This window comes from Narcine bancroftii, chromosome 4 (genome assembly GCF_036971445.1).
Source record: "Narcine bancroftii isolate sNarBan1 chromosome 4, sNarBan1.hap1, whole genome shotgun sequence".
NCBI lineage: Eukaryota > Metazoa > Chordata > Chondrichthyes > Torpediniformes > Narcinidae > Narcine > Narcine bancroftii.
This window is the reverse complement of record NC_091472.1, coordinates 128,786,423-128,812,049: the sequence shown is the minus strand read 5'-3', so window position 1 is coordinate 128,812,049 and position 25,627 is coordinate 128,786,423. Positions and strand designations below refer to the sequence as shown.

Below are 25,627 nucleotides of genomic sequence, written 5' to 3'. Positions count from 1 at the left end.
CAGATGGCATTAAAATCAACTTCTTTGGTTTCCGTGAGACCCCTCTCCTCTCTCTTACTTTTCTTATCCCTCTTCCATCTCCATTCAGATCTGTCCTCTATCATTTTTCAGTCTTGATCTCTTCTGTCCCATCCATACCCATAATGTCCTCTTGCTTGTTGTCCTCTGCTCCTCCTCCTGTACCTTCTTTCCTTCTTCCATCTTTGTATTCAGCCACCTGCTTGCATTTTTCTCATACCTTGATGAAAGGCTCATACCAGAAATGTTGGTTATTTATCTTTGCTTTTGATGAATGCTGCACAATCTGAATTACTCCAACACTTTTGGGTATTAAAAATGTTTATAAACACCTCTCTCCCTTCTGCAAGGATTGTTCTCTCTGTGACTCCCTCGTCCACTCATTCCTTCCCACTAATCGTCCCCTTGGTACCTACGTGTGACTACAGGAGATGCTACACTTGCGCCACCTCCTCTTTCACCACCATTCGAGGCCCCAAACAGTTCTTATAAGTGAAGCAACTCTTCACTTCTGATTCTGCAGGGGTCGTCATCTGCTGCATGTGTTGCTCCCGTTTTGGCCTCCCCTAAATCAGACAGACTGGGAGATAATTCATTGACTACGTTTTTCTGTCTGCTGCAATAGCAGTGACCTCCCAGGGCCCAGCCATTCCAATTTTCCATCCCATTTCTACACAGACAAATCTGTCCATGTCCCGTCAAACCAAAACCATGCAGGAGGGAGTCACGTGATGGAGTAGTGGCCGGACGGTGAACTCCAGCCCTCTCCAGAAAAGTCGGAAAAAACAAAGGAAAACACAAAGGCATAGAAATAAAAGTTAAAGACCAGTGAGTATAAAGGTGGAAAGAAGATGGCGACAAAAAAAGAAAAATCGAAAGCAACGGTAAGAAGAGAGGAAGAGAAGACAACGGAGGAAGAAGAAGAAGGCCTTACCTGTTCGAAGAGGCCCGCGGTGGAGAGAGAAACCTGCTCCCTCAGATCGGTAGAAACTGGACTACAAAAATGGCTCGCTGAGCCGAGTAAAAGTGCGCAACCGCGCATGCGCGACTCATCGCGCATGCGCGGTGCACATGAAAAAATACACACCGACGGGAGAGGTGACCAGCTGGGGAGTCGATCTCCACAGCCGGCAACGACAGCTGCAGAACACCTGCAGCAAGAAGAGAACACAGAAGACAATGGAAACAAGAAAGAAGAGAAGAAAAGGGCAACAAAGAAACAACAGATGGCCAACCCAGAGGAAGAAGAAGAGGAAGAGGAAGAGTACAGTGAAATAGAAGAAGAAGGGAAAGGCAAGATAAAGGATTTACTTTCTCTTATTAAAGAATACATGGAGTCATTTAAAGAATGGCAAACACAAGAATTTAATGATTTAAGAAAAAGAATAAACAACACAGAAGAGAAAATGAATAAAATAGAGATGACCTTAACAGAAATGGGAAAGAAAATGGACAAGATGGAAGAGCGGGCAGTAGCAGTAGAAATGGAGGTAGAGGACTTAAAAAAGAAATTAGAGGAATCTAATAAAAAAGTTATAGAGACACAAGATATGTTAGCTCAGAAAATAGATATAATGGAAAATTATAACAGAAGAAATAACATAAAGATAGTGGGCCTTAAGGAAGATGAAGAAGGCAAGAATATGAGAGAGTTTATAAAAGATTGGATCCCTAGGATCCTAGGATGTCCAGAACTACAGCAAGAAATGGAAATAGAAAGGGCTCATAGAGCATTGGCCTTTAAACCACAATCACAACAAAAACCAAGATCTATTTTAGTAAAATTCCTAAGATATACTACAAGAGAAAAGGTACTGGAGAAGATAATGGAAAAAGTAAGAGAGGGCAACAAGCCACTGGAGTACAAAGGGCAAAAAATCTTCATTTATCCAGATATAAGTTTTGAACTCCTAAAGAAGAGAAAGGAGTTCAATACAGCAAAGGCAATTTTATGGAAGAAAGGGTATAAATTTATACTAAAGCATCCAGCAGTATTGAAAATATTTATTCCAGGACAACAAAACAGACTATTCTCGGATCCAGAAGAAGCACGAAAATTTGCAGAACAATTACAAAATAGACTGAGGGATGAAGATGTGTAATGAGAGTAAAAATGACCACGATTTATATGTATGTGGGTAAAGAGGTATAAGTGTGTATATGTATAATGTGCATATGTGAATGTATCCGTATTTAGAGGAAAATATAGATAGTATAGACAAGAATTAATAAGGGAAGGAAATGGAATAGAGGGAATAAGGAGGGAACTAAAAGAGTGACCTTTGTTACATATGAAAAGTGAAATCTTTTCTGGGGGGGGGCTGGGGGGGGCTGGGTGGGGGGGAGTCTTATAAAGGGTTTAAAACAAGAAAACAGAAATGGATAAGAAGGAAAGGTAATGATGGAAAAACGGAAAGGGAAGATAAACAAAGTATAAAATGGCTACGTTAAACTATATGACTTTAAATATTAATGGAATACATAACCAAATTAAAAGGAAGAAACTGCTAAATTTACTGAAAAAATAAAAAAATTGATATAGCATTTGTGCAAGAAACACACTTAACTGAATTGGAACACAAGAAATTAAAGAGAGATTGGGTAGGACATGTAACAGCAGCTTCGTATAATTCAAAAGCAAGAGGAGTGGCTATATTAATTAGTAAAAATGTGCCATTTAAAATAGAAGAGAAAATAATAGATCCAGCAGGGAGATATGTAATGATAAAATGTCAGATATATTCGGAGTTTTGGAATCTACTCAATGTATATTCACCTAACGAAGAAGATCAAAAGTTTATGCAAGATATCTTTTTGAAGGTAGCAAATACACAAGGGAACATATTAATAGGAGGGGATTTCAACCTGAATTTGGATTCAAATATGGATAAAACTGGGAAAAAAATTAACAGAAAGAACAAAGTAACCAAATTTATAATTAAATCAATGGAAGAAATGCAACTTTTGGATATATGGAGGAAACAACACCGAAAAGAAAAGGAATATACATATTACTCGGCTAGACATAAAAATACTCAAGAATAGACCTATTTTTGTTATCAGCTAGTATGCAAGATATAGTAAGAAAAACAGAATATAAAGCTAGAATACTATCGGACCATTCACCCTTAATATTGACAGTAAAGCTAGAGGACATCCCTCCAAGAATGTATAGATGGAGATTAAACCCCATGTTACTTAAAAGGCAGGATTTTAGAGAATTTATTGAAAAACAAATAAAAATGTATTTTGAAATAAATACGGAATCAGTGGAAGATAAGTTTATACTATGGGATGCAATGAAAGCATTCATTAGAGGGCAAATAATAAGTTATGTAACAAAGATGAAGAAGGACTATAATCAGGAAACAGAGCAGTTGGAAAAGGAAATAGTAAATATAGAAAAATAATTAGCAATGAAGGAAGATACAACTAAAAGAAGAGAATTGGCAGATAAAAAAATAAAATATGAAACATTACAAACATATAAGGTGGAGAAGAATATAATGAAGACAAAACAGAAATATTATGAACTGGGTGAAAAAACGCACAAAATCCTAGCATGGCAGCTTAAGACAGAACAAGCTAAGAAAATGGTATTGGCATCAAGGAAAAAAGACAAACAAATTACATATAATCCAAAAGAAATTAAGGAAAACTTTAGAGAATTTTATGAACAATTATACCGAACTGAAAACGAAGGGAAAGAAGGGAAAATAGATGAATTTCTGACTAAAATTGAACTACCAAAACTACAAATAGAGGAACAAAATAAATTAACAGAACCATTTGGAATAGTAGAAATACAAGAGATAATAAAAAAATTACCAAATAATAAGACACCAGGAGAGGACGGATTTCCAATAGAATTCTACAAAACATTTAAAGACTTATTAATTCCGCCCCTCCTGGATGTAATTAACCAGAATGATGAAACACAAAGCTTACCAGATTCATGTAAAACAGTAATAATTACAGTAATACTAAAGCAAGGGAAAGATCCACTCTTACCAGCGTCATATAGACCAATATCTTTACTAAACACAGATTATAAGATAATAGCTAAACTATTAGCAAACAGATTAGCAGAGCATGTACCGAAAATGGTAAATTTAGACCAAACTGGATTTATCAAAAAAAGACGCACAACAGACAATATTTGTAAATTTATTAACTTAATTCATGCAGTGGAAGGAAATAAAGCACCTACAGTAGCAGTTGCTTTAGACGTAGAGAAGGCCTTTGACAGACTAGAATGGAATTATTTGTTCAAAGTATTGCAAAAATTCAGTTTACCGGAGAAGTATATTAACTGGATTAAAGCATTATATAAGGGACCGTTAGCGAAAGTGACAATAAATGGACATGTATCAAAGCAATTTAACTTAAGCAGGTCAACGCGGCAGGGATGCCCACTATCACCTTTATTGTTTGCGTTAGCCATAGAACCACTAGCAGAATTGATAAGAATAGATAATAATATAAAAGGGATAAAAATAAAAGACAAGGAATATAAAATCAGTCTATTTGCGGATGATGTTATAGTGTACTTAACAGAACCAGAACTATCAATAAAAGAATTATATAAGAAATTGAAGAAATATGGAGAAGTGTCGGGTTACAAGATAAACGTAAATAAAAGTGAAGCAATGCCTATGAATAATGCGGACTTCTCAAAATTTAAGAAGGAATCTCCATTTAGATGGCAAATGCAGGCAATAAGATACCTAGGTGTACAAATAAATAAAAATCTCGGCCAACTATATAAACTCAATTATTATCCACTAATGAAAAAATTACAGGACGATTTAGAGCATTGGAAAAATTTACCACTAACACTAATAGGAAGGATAAACTGTATTAAAATGAACATTTTTCCAAGGATATTATATTTATTTCAGGCATTGCCAATACAACTGACAGAAAAATTCTTCAAGGAGTTAAAGAAAATAATAAGGAAATTTTTATGGAGAGGGGGTAAACCGAGGATAGCACTAGATAAATTAACAGAATGGTATAAACAAGGAGGCTTACAACTGCCAAACTTTAAAAATTATTATAGAGCCGCACAATTAAGATACCTATCAGATTTTTATCAAACAAGGGGAAAACCTGACTGGACGAGATTAGAATTAGATAAAATAGGGGAAAAGATACCTGAACACATATTATATAAATGGGATGAAAAATTGGTACAACATAGAAGTTCTCCAGTATTACATCATCTCCTCAATATTTGGAAGAAGATTCGTGTAGAAAGAAATAAAACAAATTATCAATTACCAAAACTAATATTGACGCAAAACAAGTTACTCCCTTTTACAATAGATAACCTTTTCTTTAGAGAATGGGAAAAAAAAGGGATTAAAAGAATAGAAAATTGTTTTTCAGGAAATAGATTCTTATCCTTTGAACAAATGAGAGATAAGTACAATATAACTGGAGATACAGCGTTGGCATATTACCAATTGAGATCCTACTTGAAGGATAAATTAGGAAGCAGTTTGAGTTTGCCAGAGGCAAGTAACCTTGAATATGTGATTACAGATACAATGATAATCAAAAGATTTATAACAAATATGTATATTAAACTGCAAGAAAAGGAGAATGAGGAAACAAATGGTAAAACTAAGCAAAAATGGGAACAAGATTTAAATATAAAGATAAAAAAGGAAACATGGGAGAAATTATGTTCTGGAATGATGAGAAATACAATAAATACGAGGCTACGTATGATACAATATAATTGGATACACAGACTATACATTACACCTCAAAAGTTAAATAAATGGGACCCAACAATATCTGATAGATGTTTTCGATGTAAAAAAGAAATGGGAACAACAATTCATGCAATCTGGACATGTGAGAAAGTAGAAAAATTTTGGGAAGATCTCAACCAGATATTAAATAAAATAACAGAAAACAATATACCAAAGAATCCAGAGATCTTTCTCCTAAGTAACATAAAAAACAAAGAATTTGGAATTGATTTGGAGGATGCACAAAAAAAGATTTGTTAAGATAGCTCTAGCAGTAGCAAAAAAATGTTTTATGTCAACCTGGAAATTGGAAGATAATTTGAAAATACAACAATGGTATATAGAAATGAATAAATGTATTCCATTAGAAAAAATAACATATAGTTTAAGAAATAATATTGAAATATTTGAACAAATATGGGAGCCTTACAATAGCGAAAACCTACCGAGGACAATCATTACCTAAGTTGATGGAAGGAGAAGGAAAGAAAAGAATGGACTCAGTAGAATTTCTGTTTTTTTTTGTTGAGTGACAACATTGTCTGACTGGTTTAATGTATCCTAGATTGTATACCTTAAATGGATGGGAGGGGGGGTGGGGGGGTGGGTTGGGAGGAGGGAGGGGGGGAGAAAATGTCACTGTATATGTGTGAAAATGAAAAAGTGTGTATCATGGCTAATGTTATTTATGTTGTGAAAAATAAAAAATTTTTTAAAAAACCAAAACCATGCACAAAATGGAATTTAACCTAATATTCTGTCTGGGCAATCTTCATCTGGATTGCATTAACATCAACTTCTCCAGTTTTGATTAGGCCCTTACCCCTTTGCCTCCATCTCCCCATTCATTCAGTGCTATCCCACACATCCAATCACTTCTCAGCTTTTTTTCCTCTTCTGCACTCCCACCCATATCCACCTCTTGCCTGTGTTCCTCCACCTGCCCCCTTTTCCCTCCTCTCCTCACCTTTTTATTTGGCACATGCCTGCTTTATGCTCATACCTTGATGAATGGCTCAGGCCTGAAACATTGGTTATATATATTTGCTTCCTATGAATGCTGTGTGAACTGCTGAGTTTCTCCAGCACTTTTGTGTGTTAAACTACAATCACAGCATCTGCAAACTTCCTTGTTTAACCAATTGTTTCCTTTCCTCTGTACTAACTGGTCTTTCTCTGTAACTCTGCACTGTTTCTAACTGCTATACTATGTATGTGTTGACTAGCCAGACTGCTTGCAAAATAAACTTTCTCACTATACTTTGGAGAATCTCAGCAGGTTGAGCAGCATTAGTGGAAGAAAATGTATGGTTGACATTTAGGTTCGGAACCCCTCATCAAAATTTGGTTCTTGTAATGGTTTAAATGCATCCATCTATGTAATGTTTTAATTTTTTGAATATCTCATTCAATATAGATTGAGTACCCCTTATCCGAAGTTCTGAAAACCGAAAAAATCCAAAAACCAAACCTCTTTAGTGCCAACGTGATGTCACAAGTAGAAAAAAAATTCAACATTTGACTTTCCCATGTGGGGCTCTGATGGCACAGTAAAAAAAAAACAGATCTTTGCTTCTGGGTGGGAAGATGCCAAATGGAACTGAGTCCAAGTCTTCAGCATCGGGGGAAGCCAGAGCCAACGACTATTCTCAACATTGGGTGCGGTGCTGTCCACATCAAAGAAGTTGCCTCGGACTCCGACAGGAATGGGGACCGTAGTCGGGGACCGGTGGCGGCTGCAGAGATCAAGATTTTTTCAGAACGGGGGGCGTGGCAAGATGGCGTAGGGAGCGGACGTGCATTCCCGGTCTCCCCCAGGCAGTTATATAAATACCCGTTTTAAGAATATTTCTTTTCTGTTAAAAGTCTTTGTTTTGTTTATCAATTGTTTTTAGTTTAAAACGGCAACAAAGATTAAGGAAAATAGAGTTCAAATATAGAACAAGACTACACTCTCCGACTTTGGAAGAAACTCGGCCTACTTGCCCAGACAGAACCACGGAGTCAAGGCTGGAATTTTCTTAAGAACGGAGCTCATTAATTGGACTGTCGGATAAGCTGGCCTTGGACACCCCTCTGAAAGATGTTTAAAATGGCAACAAAGATTAAGGAAAATAGAGTTCAAATACAGAACAAAACTACACTCTCCGACTTTGGAAGAAACTCAGCCTACTTGCCCAGACAGAACCACGGAGTCAAGGCTGGAATTTTCTTAAGAACGGAGCTCATTAATTGGACTGTCGGATAAGCTGGCATTGGACACCCCTTTGAAAGATGTTTAAAATGGCAACAAAGATTAAGGAAAATAGAGTTCAAATACAGAACAAAACTACACTCTCCGACTTTGGAAGAAACTCGGCCTACTTGCCCAGACAGAACCACGGAGTCAAGGCTGGAATTTTCTTAAGAACGGAGCTCATTAATTGGACTGTCGGATAAGCTGGCCTTGGACACCCCTTTGAAAGATGGTGATGAATATTGATTTGAAATGTTTTATGAAGATAAATTTCAGTAATTGGCATTGGTTGCCCGTGAGTTTTAAAAATCCAGATAATATTAAAATTTATTAGTGATTTTTTTTGGATGGAATATCGGAAGGATGAATTTATTATCTATAAATACAGAACAAAATTACATTCTTTGACTTTGGAAGAAATTTGACCTATTTGCCCAGACAGAGCCGGAGTTGGTGCTGGAATTTTCTCAAGAACAGAACTTATTAAAGTTGATTTCGGACTCCTTTTTGAAAGATGGCGACGAATGTTGATTTGAAATATTTGAAATATTTTCTGAAGATAAACATATATATGGAACTCCTTGACCTGCAATAAGGTTTATCAGTGATTTTTTTTTGGATGGAATATTGGAAGAGTGAATTTATTATCTGTGAGTATGTATACATTGCAAACAGATTTTAATAGTTTTGAAAAGGTTTTTTTTAAACTAAACAACAAGATTAGTTTAATATTGAGAAAATTGGAAAAAACGGAAACTTTATTATTAAATTTGGAAATTCAGTAGAAAGAAACTATGAACAAGATTGATGATTTATAAAATTAAAGTCGAAGGAGCAATGTCCAAGAAGAATTAAAAATTTTGAATAAGTTTTTCTTGAAAATAAACAATAATTTCAACTTAACATTGAGAAGATTGACAAAGTGGAAAATTTGGTATTAAATTGGGAAACACAGAAGAAAGAACTTATGAATAACATTGATGCTTTAGAAGATCAAGACCGAAGGAATTATGTTCAAGAAAATTTTAAAAGATTTGAAAAAAACTTTTTTTGAAAGTAAGCTACAAATTCAACTTGAGACTGAGAAGAATGGAAGATTCGGTGTTGAACTGGGATGTTCAGAGGTGTTTTAATTCAGTGGATGAAATTCAGGAAGACTTGGAAAAAAACATTTAAAAAAAAACTTTTATTGATTGTAAACAATGTTTAACTCAGTGTTGGGAGCGTGGAATGGGTGCAAAATTTAATATCAAGTTTGGATTTTCAAAAAAAAGAGTTTATGAATAAGATTGGTTAAATTGATGGACCGGGGTTTTATGGATATAAGAAATGATGATTTTTCGGTTTATACGTGTATTTTGTCTGCCTGGGGGGGGGGGGGGGGGGAGTGAGTGGTACTTCTGCTCCTGATAGTCATATGCCACTTGTGGTTTATACCACACCCATTTGGGTTTTTGGGAATTAGCCACCACAAGGTGGTTTCCTAAGGGGTTAGGGGAGGTGGGGGGGGGGGTGAAAATTTGAAAATTATTTAGTATCTATTATGTAATATTATACTAAGTCAATTTGAAATGAATGTATGGAGATACTATAAATAAATTTCGAAAAAAAAAAGATTTTTTCAGAACGAATTAAACATTATTTCATGTGAATTTTCATGTCGTTACTTGTTGTTGCTGTTTAACCGCTGATACAAGTATTCTGCTAATGCTACTGTTCTGTTTTCGGGTTTTTTCGGTTTGTTCCAAAAACCAAACAACATCTGGTCCAATCTTTTCAGATTCAGGGTACTATACTGAAGGACAAATTTTAAACATGGGTGCTAAATGACATGAAAAAAAGTTCACTGACAACAGACAAGCACAAATGTTCACAAAATTAATGTTTATTTGCATGAAATTCATAGATAGGATAGGTTTGGAAACACAGGTAGAACTAATTGGATGGGCCATTTTTGGTGTGGATAAGTTGGACCAAAGGCCCAATTCTGTTTGACTCAATGAAAGGCGTGACTTTCACAGATGGGATGTGGCATCCGCACTCAAAACTTTGACCTGAACAAATCAATGCTGACATAATTATTTCCTCAAAGACCAGAAACATTTTAAAGAGCAACATTACATTTTTAATATTTCTATGAGGATGTTTTTCATGCACATTGTAATATATGAAATTGCAAGACTGGTTATTCTCTGTCCCCTCACGGCAAGAAGGCCAATAGTGATTTGCATGGTTGACTCAATAGGATCTTTGAAACTGAAGCACCTGGGTAGCCCTCCTGGGACCCAGGTGTGATTATTGGGGCAAAGGTGCTGCAAGCATCTTTTAAGCTGCAGGGAGATCAACCCATTAAATCGCCAACCTGCCAATTGAAGGTGGATCCCACCCCCCGGTGACATGGTAAGTGATGCACTCACGGGAACTATTGGGAAGTCTCCCCCACCCCCCCATACTGGCCATCAGTCACCCCCCCATTAGTCACCACCTGCCGTCAATCACCACCCCCTAATCAGTCACCCTCCCTCATCAGTCGCCACCCCCACTGTCAATCGGCACCCCCACCAGCAATGTTGAGCTGTCACTGTGAACTGGAGTGGCATTCGCAGCAGCAGTTCGCAGCCCCCCCCCCCACTCCCCCCATCATGGCAGTGACCTCTCTCCCCCCCTTGGCAGCGACCCCTCTTCCTCCATGCCAGCGACCCCTCTTCCCCCCCACCCCGGAGCAGCGATCCCTCTCTCCCCAATTGTGGCAGGCACTTCAGCCCCAGGTTTCCCTGTGACGCCAGCGCACAAGCGCTGACATTACAGGAGTAACAGTGTCGGCCATTTTCCTGTTCAAGTCGCCAATGGACACGACCTAGTTAAGTTTAATGGGGTCCCTGACTACCTCTGAGGTAGGTCAGGGACTTGGTTGGATTAGGACCACGCAGACTGGGTCAGACCCTTTCAAGCTGCTGTGTGAGTGGAGCGCTAACTGGTTAACCCCATTTTACATGGCAGCTTGAGGACAAGATTCAGATGAGCCTTTCCAGGTAACAGGTTGGAGCTCTGAGCTAGAGGAAAGAGTTGAATTTTGAACAAAAGTGTCAGATCTAAACAGTCAGTGTGATTTTTCAAGATGAGAATGCAGGAAGGAGACCTCCTCCTAAAACGATCCTATTTTGTAGGATAATAGATGTGCAGATAGACAGATAAAGATGTAAAATATATTGAACAAGATCAGCAACATAAAATAGGAATATAGTGAAAATGTCATTATGTTTTTATTATTAACCTCTGTATGTCTATTAACCACCACGGAGACGAAGCAAGAGATGAATGGTTGACTGAGGTCCAATATTATAATCAGAGAGCAAATGGCCATCCTGCAACTGTTTGCTTTCGTACATTAGGCGCTGCTGGTCAGGTGTGACCCCTTCCTGCTGATGGACCTGCTTTTTAAAATCCTCCACAGAATTGCTAGGCATCACGTCGTATGTCGTGGTTCTTCCCTTGTCATTCACGAGGAATATCTGCATGGGTTCTTCTTTCTTGATCAGTAGCATAACAGTGGGAGAGGAAGTGAGGTTGTATTCACACAGCCTCCTGCTGTTCTGCAACTCCACATTTTGCACCATCAGATGTTGTAGGTAAACGGGCACCTTAATATTTTCTTGTATTTTCATCTTGAGAGTCGACACTTCCATGGAAGGATCCACATCAAGTGCGATGGTCTGTCCGATTAACTGCTTCACAATGAGTCTCATCTTGTCAAATCACTGTTGGGAAATAAGAGATGGTTAGTGCACTTCCTAGCACTTGGAAACTAACTCTCCCATAATACCAACTCAATTAGACTGCAAATGAAGAAATGACTCCTTTACAAACTCTTAACTTACAAATCAGAAACTGCAGATTTTTAATTTGAGCTTTTAACACAGACATAATGATTTTGCTGCCAATCATCCTGAATTTTAAGTGACACCCCGGGCATCTGACTGAAGTGGTCGTCAGTGAGCTGGGTAATGCTCAACACTGAGTTGCCTGGTTCTGGGAAATTGAGAACAAGCAGGAAAAATCTGCTTCCTCACACAACCTGCTAGGGATTTCTAATGCCTGTGCACAGATGATACCTGACCTGCCGAGTTCCTCCAACATTTTTGGATTTGGACCCGGTTATATCATCTTCAGCCTCTCCTATCTCCATTTGAAACCGGATATTTTTCAGAATTATGTGCAGAATTAGGCTCTTCAGCCTGTTTTGCCAACTCCATTCGGCCCATAACCTTTAGCACCCTTACTTGGAACCTATCAACCTGATACCTTGGCCTCCACTGTGTAGGATTGTGGCAACAAATTCCACACATTCACAACCCCCTGGCTGAAGAAAGTTTTCCTTATTTCTATTTAAGGTTGCTGTCAGAAATAAAACTTCTCACACATGAGTCTCTTTAAAACTGATGACACGACAAGCTTTATTTACAAGTCTGCAGAGTTGGACTCAACTGGCTTCTCACCAGTTAAGCCCCGATACATACAGTGCATTGATTTTTATAACCTTATTGTTTGCCCTTCCCCTTCTTATTAATACTGTTTTAATTGGTTAGTATTGCAAAAGCATTCTAAGTATAACTGCATTTTTAATTATCACGTTCGTTACGTACGCTGCGAACTCTACATACACTAAATTCTGTTTCTCACCCTTCTTATCAATCTTTTGTCTCCTGCATGTCTCTCACTATGACCATGAAAAGATATGTTTAAAAAAAACATATCCAGCTGAACCTTTTGTCCTTGGCTGCTAGTAAGCTCCCTGTCCATTCTGGCTTCCCTTTTTATGATTAATCATCACATTTTAACTTAAGCCATTTTAACCTAAATTCTCTATATATAACAATCCACCCCTTTCTCTCTTTAAAATGTGTGTATTATATATATATATGTGAGGATTTTAACTCGGGGAAGAGAAACGTTTCATGATAAATTAATCTCGTGCTGAAGTAAAATTCTAACGGGGTCTCCCAGTCCCCCTTGGGACCAATTTTTAGTTTTACCAGGGGTTCCCTCTTATACTTGGTCCCTAACATTTGGAACCCCTGACCCCCCTAATCTTCTTCCATGAGTTCGAGGGCACGCAATTCCCTCTTGTATTGGGGGCATTCCCTCTTAAAGTGTCCTTCCTCATTGCAATAATAGCACTTAATGAACCTCCGGGGTCTTCCCTCTCTTGGATATCTTGGATTGTTTAGAGGAAGGTTTTGTTTTCTTTCCCCTCTGGATTCGGCATTCATCTGTCGGATAGTCTGTACCATAACCTTTGTCGCCCTCTTTTGATCTTCTTCTTCTCTCTGCACATATACTTTTTGCGCCTTTTTTAACAGGTCACTTAGGGGTTTTTCGCTCCAGTCCTCCTCCTTTTCTAGTTTCTTTCTAATGTCCTGCCATGATTTGGAAACAAATTCAATTCGAATAAGCTGTTCACCCATTGGTGTACTAGGGTCCACGCCCGCATACTGTTGGACATTCTTTCTCACCCTCTCCAAAAAATCAGTAGGGGACTCGTCTTTCCCCTGGTGGTTCCCAAATGCCTTGGTGAAATTGTGACCCTTTGGCACAGCCTCCCGTATCCCTTTAATTGTCCACTCTCTATATTGTCTCATACTTGCCTATCCCTCGGGTGTTCGTTTGTCCCACCTGGGTTCTTTTAAGGGATATTTTTGTTCATGGGGTCTGGGGTCCCCAGGTTGTTCATATTCCCACATGAGGAGGGCAGCCCGTCGAATCATCTGCCTCTCCTGGGGTGAGAATAATGTTCCCATTATTGCCTGCATCTCTTCCCACGTATATGTGTTTGGTCCCAGGAATTGGTCGAGCTGTTCAGCCAGTCCTATAGGATCTTCCAATAACTTTTTCATTTCTTTCTTAAATCCCCGCACCTCTGTACTAGTTAGGAGAACATTCACATATCCCGTTCCCCCTCCCGGTCCTCCCATAGGAACTTCCCTCAGGGGATTTAGGCTTATTGAAAACTTTGATGGTCCTGGACCAGTCTGGGATCTTGTCCAGGGTCGGTTTACCGGTGGAAGTTTAGGGTCCGACTCCCTTAATTCATCCTTTTTTTCCCGGCCCCTTTCGGGGCAATCAGATTCATCACCTTTCCCCTCCGGTAATGAGCTTTCCTCGGGCGCAGTAGGCACCGGGGGAATATAAGGAGGGGGAAGGTTGTCCAGAGGTTCCCACTTCTTTTCTCCCGCTACCCTCAATTTAAAACATTTTGTTAAGGATCCTGGCCAGGGAACCCAACAAAATGCATACGCTGACTCTTCTTGATTCACCTTTGGTCTCGAATTTACATATATGTTTAATGCTTGTCTAACCCAATCCTCATCAGATCCAAATTTCGGCCACCAGACCGAGGAACCTTTAATAGGTTGTTTCGACCAAAGGAGACAATATTGGACCATCTTTTTCTTGTTTTTGTCTCGATATCTTTTACTATCCCAATTTTCAAACATTCTCCCCAAAGGGCTGTCAAGGGGAACTCCCAGGAATTGTCCTGAATTTTCAGACGAGCCCTTAGATTTTGATCCTCCCATTTTCCCACCTAGATCTGTTTATCGTTGCTGAGGACCCTCTCGTTCTGGACCCTACTCCCTTCTTCTCAGACGCCTCGTCGGAGGTACTGTCCCTCCTTCGGTTACCGCTGAGGTTTCCCTGGGGTCGACCCCTCTCTTCTCGGCACTTCGTCGGAGGTGCTGTCCCTCCTTCGGTTACCGCCGAGGTTTCCCTGGGGTCTATCCTAGAGTCCCACGACAGGGTCCTCACGCCACGACAAAAGCTCTATACCTGATCTATTACGTTAGGTTTTTTTTATCCAAACAGGTGTATCCCGTTACACCTGTTACCCAATTCCCACACCACAATCGTAAGTCGTCACTTACTGGTGTCTTCCCGGGGATTGAACCGTCACCCTTCTCCTCTCCGTCTTGTCGTGTCACCTTGTCCGGATACCACTCGCTCAAGCCGCCCGAAGCGACGAGCAAGGGACTAGGAGCCGCTGAACTCAGCGGGGTGCACCACCTCCGATGTCCCTCTTCTCGCCTCCCCTCACGGCCGGAGTGTAGATCCCGGACGAGTCCCCATTTGTCAGAAATAAAACTTCTCACACATGAGTCTCTTTAAAACTGATGACACGACAAGCTTTATTTACAAGTCTGCAGAGTTGGACTCAACTGGCTTCTCACCAGTTAAGCCCCGATACATACAGTGCATTGATTTTTATACCCTTATTGTTTGCCCTTCCCCTTCTTATTAATACTGTTTTAATTGGTTAGTATTGCAAAAGCATCCTAAGTACAACTGCATTTTTAATTATCACGTTCGTTACGTACGCTGCGAACTCTACATACACTAAATTCTGTTTCTCACCCTTCTTATCAATCTTTTGTCTCCTGCATGTCTCTCACTATGACCATGAAAAGATAGGTTTAAAAAAAACATATCCAGCTGAACCTTTTGTCCTTGGCTGCTAGTAAGCTCCCTGTCCGTTCTGGCTTCCCTTTTTATGATTAATCATCACATTTTAACTTAAGCCATTTTAACCTAAATTCTCTATATATAACAGTTGCGCTCTCTGGTTCCAGACTCTCTCCCTCCTGGAAACATCTCCCCCACGTCCACTCGATCTGTCGCCCCCTCATCCTTCTGTACTCCAGCGGGTAGCGACTCCGAGCCATCAAACACTCCTCACCCAGGAACCACTCCCGGAATCCTCCGCTGGATCCTCTCTACCGTCAATTTATTCTCCCAATCTTCTCCCTCAAGGATCGGCGAAGAGATTCTGTCCAGGAAGATCAAAAGGGAGGACATGTTCGTGATTATATTACCTGGGGAACTTTCTAAACCCGCGTTCAACAGAAACAAACGAGGCTTCTCGCCTCGGGTCATCGGGCAATGAATGAAACCAACTGAACCGACCCTTCTCCCTCTAATGGAATGTGGAGCAATTGTTACAGGGAATTGTTACCAGCGAATGGCGCCGACCCGTCAAATAACGGAGAAGCAGGCGCCACAGAATCGAAGGCGATGGAAAGACGGGCATTTGGCCCGCGTCTCCACTGCTTTCAAACCTCCTTTCGTTCGACCCGGCGCCACGACTTACCCGCACTAAACCCCCCCCCCCCCCCCCCCATCCATCCGTCGGGCTTTATCAGCTGTGTCTTTCTCTGCTCAATCTTGACCAGTGGTAAAACAGAGATGACATTTGCCGCCCAGATCAGCGGATCTTAATCATTTATCGTATAACTTATAGGGTTCAATTTGCTATTGTTTCCAGACAAACCCGCCCGAAGACATTGAGCTCTTCAGCTCAAGTCATCCAATCTTTACCAGGCGCACAAGAAACTGTGGTCTGCGGAGTGTTTTCCCACCCTTTGCAGAGCGACGACCCACACGCCTTCCCTGCTCCGCCGCGGTGAGAGACTGGAGCCATCGGTGTAGCCGGCCGGTTCTAGTTTGCCGCCCCTTTCTGAACGTCACCACACGGGGCTGTTGTGTGGGCAAACAGTTTCGTTTCCGAACTGCCGCTGTAAGTGGCGGGGAAATAGTTACATCTGCCGCCATTTCACTTTCAGTTTTGTTTCCGCGGCCGGAACCTGAAAACAAATGTCAGAAATAAAACTTCTCACACATGAGTCTCTTTAAAACTGATGACACAACAAGCTTTATTTACAAGTCTGCAGAGTTGGACTCAACTGGCTTCTCACCAGTTAAGCCCCGATACATAGAGTGCATTGATTTTTATACCTTTATTATTTGCCCTTCCCCTTCTTATTAATACTGTTTTAATTGGTTAGTATTACAAAAACATTCTAAGTATAACTGCATTATTAATTATCACGTTCGTTACGTACGCTGTGAACTCTACATTCACTGAATTCTGTTTCTCACACTTCTTATCAATCCTTTGTCTCCTGCATGTCTCTCACTATGACCATGAAAAGATAGGTTTAAAAAAACATATTCAGCAGCTCCTTCTGTCCTTGACTGCTAGTAAACTCTCTGTCCGTTCTGGCTTCCCTGTTTATGATTAATCATCACATTTTAACTTAAGTCTTTTTAACCTAAATTCTCTATATCACAATCCACCCCTTTCTCTCTTTAAAATGTGTTGAATATATGTATAGATATGAATGGGGATTCTAAGTTAGGGAAGAGAAATGTTTTATGATACATTAATCTCACGCTGAAATAAAAGTCTTACAGGGTCTCCCATCCCCCCTGGTTGCATAGCTTGTTCGACCATGGAAATCACCAAGCTGCGTAGACAGGGAATAATACAGGGCAAAATAAGTAGGAGGAATAAAATACCTCCGATGACCCACAAGAAGGTACGCCACCAGGTTCCTCCAAACCATTTGTCCATCCAATTAAATTGTGGGAAAGGATGCCAGGTTTGAACCGGTACATGGGACAATGTACGAATATTATCAGCGATTTTACGAATGGCTTTTCCATTATCATCAATCTGTAAGCAGCAGTTAGTCAAATTAAGTTTGCCACATACACCTCCTTCCGTGGCTAGGAGATAGTCTAGGGCTAGACGGTTCTGATATATAGCAGAGCGCATTTGACCTTGCTGGGATGCAAGTAATTGCAGGGCTATAGCTGTTTGATTTGTAACAATTTCAAGCACTGCTTGTAAGCGAATTATGCGATTTAACATATATATAGGAGTACGATAACCCCAAGATCCATCTTGAGCCCATGTAGCGGGACCATAATATTGAATTATGCGCTCTGGAGGCCAATCATCTCTCCATTCTCCCAAATGTACCGTGGTAGAGCGGGGTTCACGATGTAATGTATCAAAGACCTTCACGCCTAATTTATGACCGTGATCGTGGGGTAGAAGGAAAAATTCTGGGCGGATTATTCCTAGGAAACAAGTTCCACTCCACTGTGAGGGAAGACGAGTATAAGCTTTATTACCACATACCCAGAATAATCCATTTGGGGATACTCCATATCCCCTTTCCCAAACTCTTTTAAGAACAGGATTTGATTGGTATGGTCCTGTGATGGTGGAAGTGGTACAATTCCAAAACTGAATACTGCTATTAGACAGGGGTAGGCAATTAGTTTTAAAAACAGTGGATAAGAACCAAGTCTGAGGTTTAGGAAACCAAGTGAAAACACCAGGCGAAATGTGAATCCATACAGCCTTGCAGGGACTTTCTCCTACTGGGTATTTGCCGGCTCGTGAGAGACAATAAAAACCAGAGGGGACATTAGAGAGAGACCAGGTTTCTCTTGATCTCGTTCGGTTAGTTGTCCAAATGCGGGAAATCATGGTCAATGAATTGAGAGGTTCTCCCCACCAAGGCCATTGTTCTGACATCCGTGGACCCCCGCAGACCCAACAATTAGTTACATTAAAAGTTCCTGCAATTTTAGTTGCCAGATCTACAAAAAGGTTATCTCCCCCAATTACATTACCGAAACTTACATGGTTATTTGGATGGACTCGAACTAAGTCCGGCTGTCTTAAAGGGACAGGCAATTTCGAGTGTGGAGTGTAACTTCTCATTGGAACAGTACGTTGGTGTATGCAAAACCAGAGTCCATCAGGGCATGGTGGGCTTGAGTCACCTTTCCAACCGTTAAGAGGGAAAGGAGTGGTATTAGGAATCTGTATATAATGACCCATATTATTTCCTTCTTTTTCCACACAAGGGGTATATGGATGTTCGGTGGTATTTTCTGCCCAACATTTCTCAGGAACTGAGGTATGGGAAATGAAATTACCTTCCTTTCTTCCCCAAATGTGGTCCTGAAACAGGACCACTGTATCTCTGCATTTCTTACATTTCACACCTGATAAAGACATAGGCAAACTAAGAAAAATCAAAGAACATAACAATAACATTGTGAATTAAGTCTTTTTGCGAAATCGTAAGGTAAGAGGTTTTTCTCCAGGAATACAAGTCCAATCTGAGTTCGTATCAGGGTCCTGTGGCGCCTCTACAGGTCCCTTAAATCTGGATGCGTGTGTCCACCCCTTCTCTCTTGTTCGTGCTGCAGCTTCTGTAGTTAAGAGAACTTGGTATGGACCTTCCCACTGGGGCTGGAGTTTTTCAGTCTTCCAGGTCTTGATAAGAATCCAGTCTCCTGGTTCCACTTTGTGTAAAGAAAAGTCTAGAGGCGGTGTTTGTGCCAATAGTCCTCTCTTTCGTAAATCTGTAAGAGAGCGTGACAGTGCCTGTAAATAGTTCCTAACAAATATATCCCCTTCCCCCAAGGTGGGACACCCCTCAACTGTACTCCAGAAGGGAAGCCCAAACATCATTTCATAAGGGGACAGCCCTACATCTTTTCGTGGGGCAGTACGAATTCTCAATAAGGCTAGGGGCAGACACTTTATCCAAGGCATTTTAGTTTCCACCATTAACTTTGTCAATTGGATTTTTAGTGTTCCATTCATACGCTCGACCTTCCCTGAGCTTTGTGGATGCCAAGGGGTATGTAATTTCCAAGAGACCTGTAATGCATCACAAATCAATTGCTGGATTTTTGAAGAAAAATGTGGACCCCTGTCTGAGTCTATAGAATCCATTATACCATATCTGGGGATTATCTGCTCTAGGAGGAGGCGAGCTACTGTAGAGGCTGTAGTATTTATTGTTGGGAAGGCTTCTACCCATCGGGTAAAGTGATCTATTATCACCAACAGATATTTCCATCTTTGAACTTGAGGTAACTCTGTGAAGTCGATCTGGATACGTTGAAAAGGGCGTATGGCTAATGGTTGACCTCCCATGGTCCCTGTCCTCATTATCTTCTTATTAATTTTTGTGCATAGGTAACAATTTTGCACCTCTTGTTGGGCCAAGGTGTAGATTCCCTTACACACATATTCTCGAAGCACTGTGTCACATAAGGCTTGGGTGCCCCAGTGGCTCTGTTGATGCAGGTGTTTTAAAATATTGCGAGTTATTTCTTTATTTAGAACAATTCTTCCATCTGGTGTTTTCCATGTTCCATCAGGTAACTGGCTTGCGCCCAGCTGATCCATGTTCTTTTCTTCTTTAGCAGTGAAAATGGGAGCTGTCTTTATGCCTTGCCTTATTGGGATTAAAGTCAGCAAACGGACTTCTTGTTGCATGGCTGCTCTTTTGGCTTCTTCATCAGCCAGTCTGTTTCCAATTGCTGTCGGGTTATCTCCCCTTTGATGGCTTGGTATGTAGACCACTGCTATTTCTTGGGGTAATGTTAAGGCTTCTAGAGTCAGAGTAATCATCTGTTCGTGTGCCAATTCCTTTCCTCTTGATGTAATTAGACCACGCTCCTTCCAGATCTTACCAAAGGTATGCACTACTCCGTATGCGTATTTGGAATCTGTGTAAATCGTTCCAATTTTCTTTGCCAGTATTTTGAGGGCTCTCTGCAAGGCATATAGTTCACAGGATTGTGCTGACCAGCTTCCGGGTAGTCTCGTGGATTCTACTACTTTCCAAGTATTTCCTTCTATTATAGCATACCCATTTCTTCTCATTCCGTCAACACATCTGGCGGAGCCATCAATGTAGAATTCATATCCTTCTCCCAGTGGAGTATCGCAAAGGTCTTCTCGGGTCTTGGTCTGAAGATCTGTCAACTCGACACAGTCATGCTCCACCTCTTTCTCTGTTTCACTGCCGTACAAAAATTGAGCTGGGTTGCAGCTATTAATTTTTGCAAACTGTAAATCTTCTCCAACCATTAAAATGGTTTCATACTTTAATATGCGAGAATCAGTCAGCCATCGATGGGCAGTTTGTGTTAATAAAACACTCACAGAATGGGAGGTGTACACAGTCATCTTTCCTCCAAAAGTAAGTTTACGTGCTTCCTCTACCAACAGAGCAGCAGCCGCTACTCCCTGGATACACGTCGGCCATCCGCGAGACACTGGGTCCATCATTTTGGAAAGGAAAGCTACTGGGTGTCGCTGACCGCCTTTTTCTTGTGTTAAAACTCCCACAGCTGTTCCTTGGTTATGAGTGACAAATAGCTGGAAGGGCTGTTTTAAAGAGGGCAGAGTGAGCACTGGGGCTCGTGTTAGGCGATGTTTCAAGTCCTCGAACCATCCCTCCTCCTCCTGGGTCCATTTCAATGGATAGTCATTTTCATTTGTCAGTTTATCATACATAAACTTCACCAAAACTGAGTAGTCCTCTATCCATAACCTACAGTATCCTAAGAGTCCCAGGAATTGTCTTATTTCCTTCTTATTATGGGGTAAAGGCATTCTAGTGATTCCCGCAATTCGTTCAGGGGTAATCCGTTTCTGTCCTTTACTTATCTGGTGTCCCAGATATATCACAGTTTTCTCAACAAACTGTAACTTGTTTCTGGACACTCGTAGACCCTTTTTCCCCAGATAATTCAAGAGTCTAATGGTCTCTCTCCTCATTTCTTGTTCCTTGGGTCCTGATAATAGTAAATCATCCACATACTGCATTAGTTGGGAATCATCAGATTGTGGATAGTCCATCAGGATTTGTTCTAGCATTTGTCCAAACAGGTTTGGAGATTCAGTGAACCCTTGGGGCAATACAGTCCACCGAAACTGTCTCCGTCTACCTGTCCATGGATTTTCCCATTCAAACGCAAACATATCTCTACTTTCCTCTTCTAACGGACAAGTCCAGAAGGCATCCTTCAAGTCGATAACACTAAACCACTCATGGTCTGGGGGAATCCGACTCATAATAGTATAGGGATTAGGCACCACTGGGTGGCGGGTCTGAACAATAGCATTCAAACTTCTTAGATCCTGAACTAGGCGATAGGATCCATCTGACTTTTTTACTGGGAGTATAGGGGTGTTATAAGGTGACATGCATTCTTCTAATAGTCCGTCTCGTATTAAAGTCTCAATTACCGGCTGTAGCCCTTTTCTCCCTTCCAAAGAAATAGGATACTGACGTTTCCTTACCGGCTGATGACCTGGTATTAATGTGACATGTAAAGGTGGGATGTCCAGACCTCCTCGATTTCCCTCCTTATACCAGACTCTCTCGTCAATCTGCTGTTCATCCTCTTCCTTTAAAGCGCAGAGGTGGACTCGCACTTCTCCGTCCACAGGGAGAGCACCCAAACCTAGGAGAGCCTGTAAGTCCCTTCCTAGGAGGTTAAATCCAGCCGAAGGTAATAACAAGAGGTCTTGTACCCCTTCTCTTTCTTCCAGTTTCACTGTTACTTGGGGAATTATTGATACCATTCTGGGAGCTCCTTCTATCCCAGAAATTGTCAAATTACTTTTTATAGGCTCAGTTCCGATTGGCACAGTTATTACACTACTTCGTTCCGCTCCTGTGTCCACCATAAACACCACCTCTTCTCCCTTGGGACCAATTTTTAGTTTTACCAGGGGTTCCCTCTTATATTTGGTCCCTAACATTTGGAACCCCTGACACCCCTAATCTTCTTCCATAAGTTCGAGGGCACGCAATTCCCTCTTGTATCGGGGGCATTCCCTCTCTTGGATATTTTGGATTGTTTAGAGGAAGGTTTTGTTTTCTTTCCCCTCTGGATTCAGCATTCATCTGTCGGATAGTCTGTACCATAACCTTTGTCGCCTTCTTTTGATCTTCTTCTTCTCTCTGCACATATACTTTTTGTGCCTTTTTTAACAGTTCACTTAGGGGTTTTTCACTCCAGTCCTCCTCCTTTTCTAGTTTCTTTCTAATGTCTTGCCATGATTTGGAAACAAATTCAATTCGAATAAGCTGTTCACCCATTGGTGTACTAGGGTCCACACCAGCATACTGTTGGACATTCTTTCTCACCCTCTCCAAAAAATCAGTAGGGGACTCGTCTTTCCCCTGGTGGTTCCCAAATGCCTTGGTAAAATTGTGACCCTTTGGCACAGCCTCCCGTATCCCTTTAATTGTCCACTCTCTATATTGTCTCATACTTGCCAATCCGTCGGGTGTTCGTTTGTCCCACCTGGGTTCATTTAGGGGATATTTTTGTTCATGGGGTCTAGGGTCCCCAGGTTGTTCATATTCCCACATGAGGAGGGCAGCCCGTCGAATCATCTGCCTCTCCTGGGGTGAAAATAATGTTCCCATTATTGCCTGCATCTCTTCCCACGTATATGTGTTTGGTCCCAAGAATTGGTCAAGCTGTTCAGCCAGTCCTATAGGATCTTCCAATAACTTTTTCATTTCTTTCTTAAATCCCCGCACCTCTGTACTAGTTAGGGGAACATTCACATATCCCGTTCCCCCTCCCGGTCCTCCCATAGGAACTTCTCTCAGGGGATTTAGGTTTATTGAAAACTTTGATGGTCCTGGACCAGTCTGGGATCTTGTCCAGGGTCGGTTTACCGGTGGAAGTTTAGGGTCCGACTCCCTTAATTCATCCTTTTTATCCCGGCCCCCTTCGGGGCAATCAGATTCATCACCTTTCCCCTCCGGTAATAAGCTTTCCTCGGGCGCAGTAGGCACCGGGGGAATATAAGGAGGGGGAAGGTTGTCCAGAGGTTCCCATTTCTTTTCTCCTGCCACTCTCAATTTAAAACATTCTGTTAAGGATCCTGGCCAGGGAACCCAACAAAATGCATATGCTGACTCTTCTTGATTCACCTTTGGTCTCGAATTTACATATATGTTTAATGCTTGTCTAACCCAATCCTCATCAGATCCAAATTTCGGCCACCAGACCGAGGAACCTTTAATAGGTTGTTTTGACCAAAGGAGACAATATTGGACCATCTTTTTCTTGTTTTTGTCCCGATATCTATTACTATCCCAATTTTCAAACATTCTCCCCAAAGGGCTGTCAAGGGGTACTCCCAGGATTTGTCCTGAATTTTCAGACGAGCCCTTAGATTTTGATCCTCCCATTTTCCCACCTAGATCTGTTTATCGTTGCTGAGGACCCTCTCGCTCTGGACCCTACTCCCTTCCTCTCAGACGCCTCGTCGGAGGTGCTGTCCCTCCTTCGGTTACCGCTGAGGTTTTCCTGGGGTTGACCCCTCTCTTCTCGGCACTTCGTCGGAGGTGCTGTCCCTCCTTCGGTTACCGCCGAGGTTTCCCTGGGGTCTATCCTAGAGTCCCGCGACAGGGTCCTCACACAACGACAAAAGATCTATACTTAATCTATTCCGTTAGGTTTTTATCCAAACAGGTGTATCCTGTTACACCTGTTACCCAATCCCCACACCACAATCGTAAGTCGTCACTTACCGGTGTCTTCCCGGGGATTGAACCGTTACCCTTCTCCTCTCCGTCTTGTCGTGTCACCCTGTCCGGATACCACTCGCTCAAGCCGCCCGAAGCGACGAGCAAGGGACTAGGAGCCGCTGAACTCAGCGGGGTGCACCGCCTCCGATGTCCCTCTTCTCGCCTCCCCTCACGGCCGGAGTGTAGATCCCGGACGAGCCCCCATTTGTCAGAAATAAAACTTCTCACACATGAGTCTCTTTAAAACTGATGACACGACAAGCTTTATTTACAAGTCTGCAGAGTTGGACTCAACTGGTTTCTCACCAGTTAAGCCCCGATACATAGAGTGCATTGATTTTTATACCTTTATTATTTGCCCTTCCCCTTCTTATTAATACTGTTTTAATTGGTTAGTATTACAAAAACATTCTAAGTATAACTGCATTATTAATTATCACGTTCGTTACGTACGCTGTGAACTCTACATTCACTGAATTCTGTTTCTCACACTTCTTATCAATCCTTTGTCTCCTGCATGTCTCTCACTATGACCATGAAAAAATAGGTTTAAAAAAACATATTCAGCAGCTCCTTCTGTCCTTGACTGCTAGTAAACTCTCTGTCCGTTCTGGCTTCCCTGTTTATGATTAATCATCACATTTTAACTTAAGTCTTTTTAACCTAAATTCTCTATATCACACAAAGGTCTTTCCAAAATCCGCAAGTCCGGAATGCGGAATGAGAGATCGGCAATGTTCAAGAGCCCCGAACACCCACATGCAGAAGCAGAAAACAGTTGGTCTGTTGCCTGCGAGTCTGACATCATTTGAGTTGAGAAATAAAGATAGCTTACTCCCCAGATACAGGGCCTGGTCGGGATCTCATGTTACAACCGTTCAAGACCCTGGTGACACCATGCATGGACTATTTTGCGCAGAAATAGTCATCGAGTTCTCCAGTAAGGAAACAACCCTTCAGCCCAATTTGTCAATGTTGACCAAGCCAGCCCCATCGGGCCCTCATCTCTCTAAACCTTTCCTGTCGGTGTACCTGTCGAAATGGCTTATGAATGTTGCAAAGGTCCCCACTTTTACCATTTCCTCTCCCAGCTCATCAAAACTCATATAAAGGACACTGGATGAGCAGACTTCTGCTTTTCGTGAATACCAATGGACTCCCCACCATGAGCCTAAGGAACCAACATTGGGAAGGCCAATTAGGCACTACCTGCAATCCCGTGCCATGGTCTTCCTGTATCTTATTCAGGCACTTCGCCGTCAAGGCGAATGGAGGGGAAAGCATAAAAGTTATATTTTGACCAGTCTAGGGTAAAGGCGTCAATGGCCTCTGCTTGGGGATCCGGCAGCCATGACACGAACCTCGGAACCTGGGCATTAAGCCTGGATGCAAACAAATCT

At 41.4% G+C, this 25,627-nt stretch overlaps 1 protein-coding gene across 3 annotated transcripts; it reads right to left on the bottom strand.

The window, feature by feature from the left end:
* Positions 1–11,255: 11,255 nt before the first annotated feature.
* On the bottom strand, positions 11,256–25,043 carry isg15 (ISG15 ubiquitin like modifier). Of its 3 annotated transcripts, none has more exons than XM_069932827.1 (2): positions 24,231–25,043; positions 11,256–11,774 (listed from the first exon to the last, which is right to left on the bottom strand). In XM_069932827.1, exon 2 carries the CDS (start codon positions 11,760–11,762, stop codon positions 11,304–11,306), a length of 459 nt encoding a protein of 152 aa, XP_069788928.1. In that variant the 5' UTR covers positions 11,763–11,774; positions 24,231–25,043; the 3' UTR covers positions 11,256–11,303. The 3 variants fall into 3 exon arrangements, with proteins under 3 accessions (XP_069788928.1, XP_069788926.1, XP_069788927.1); XM_069932825.1 differs by lacking the exon at positions 24,231–25,043 and adding an exon at positions 15,882–16,135; XM_069932826.1 differs by lacking the exon at positions 24,231–25,043 and adding an exon at positions 14,937–15,739.
* Positions 25,044–25,627: the final 584 nt, after the last annotated feature.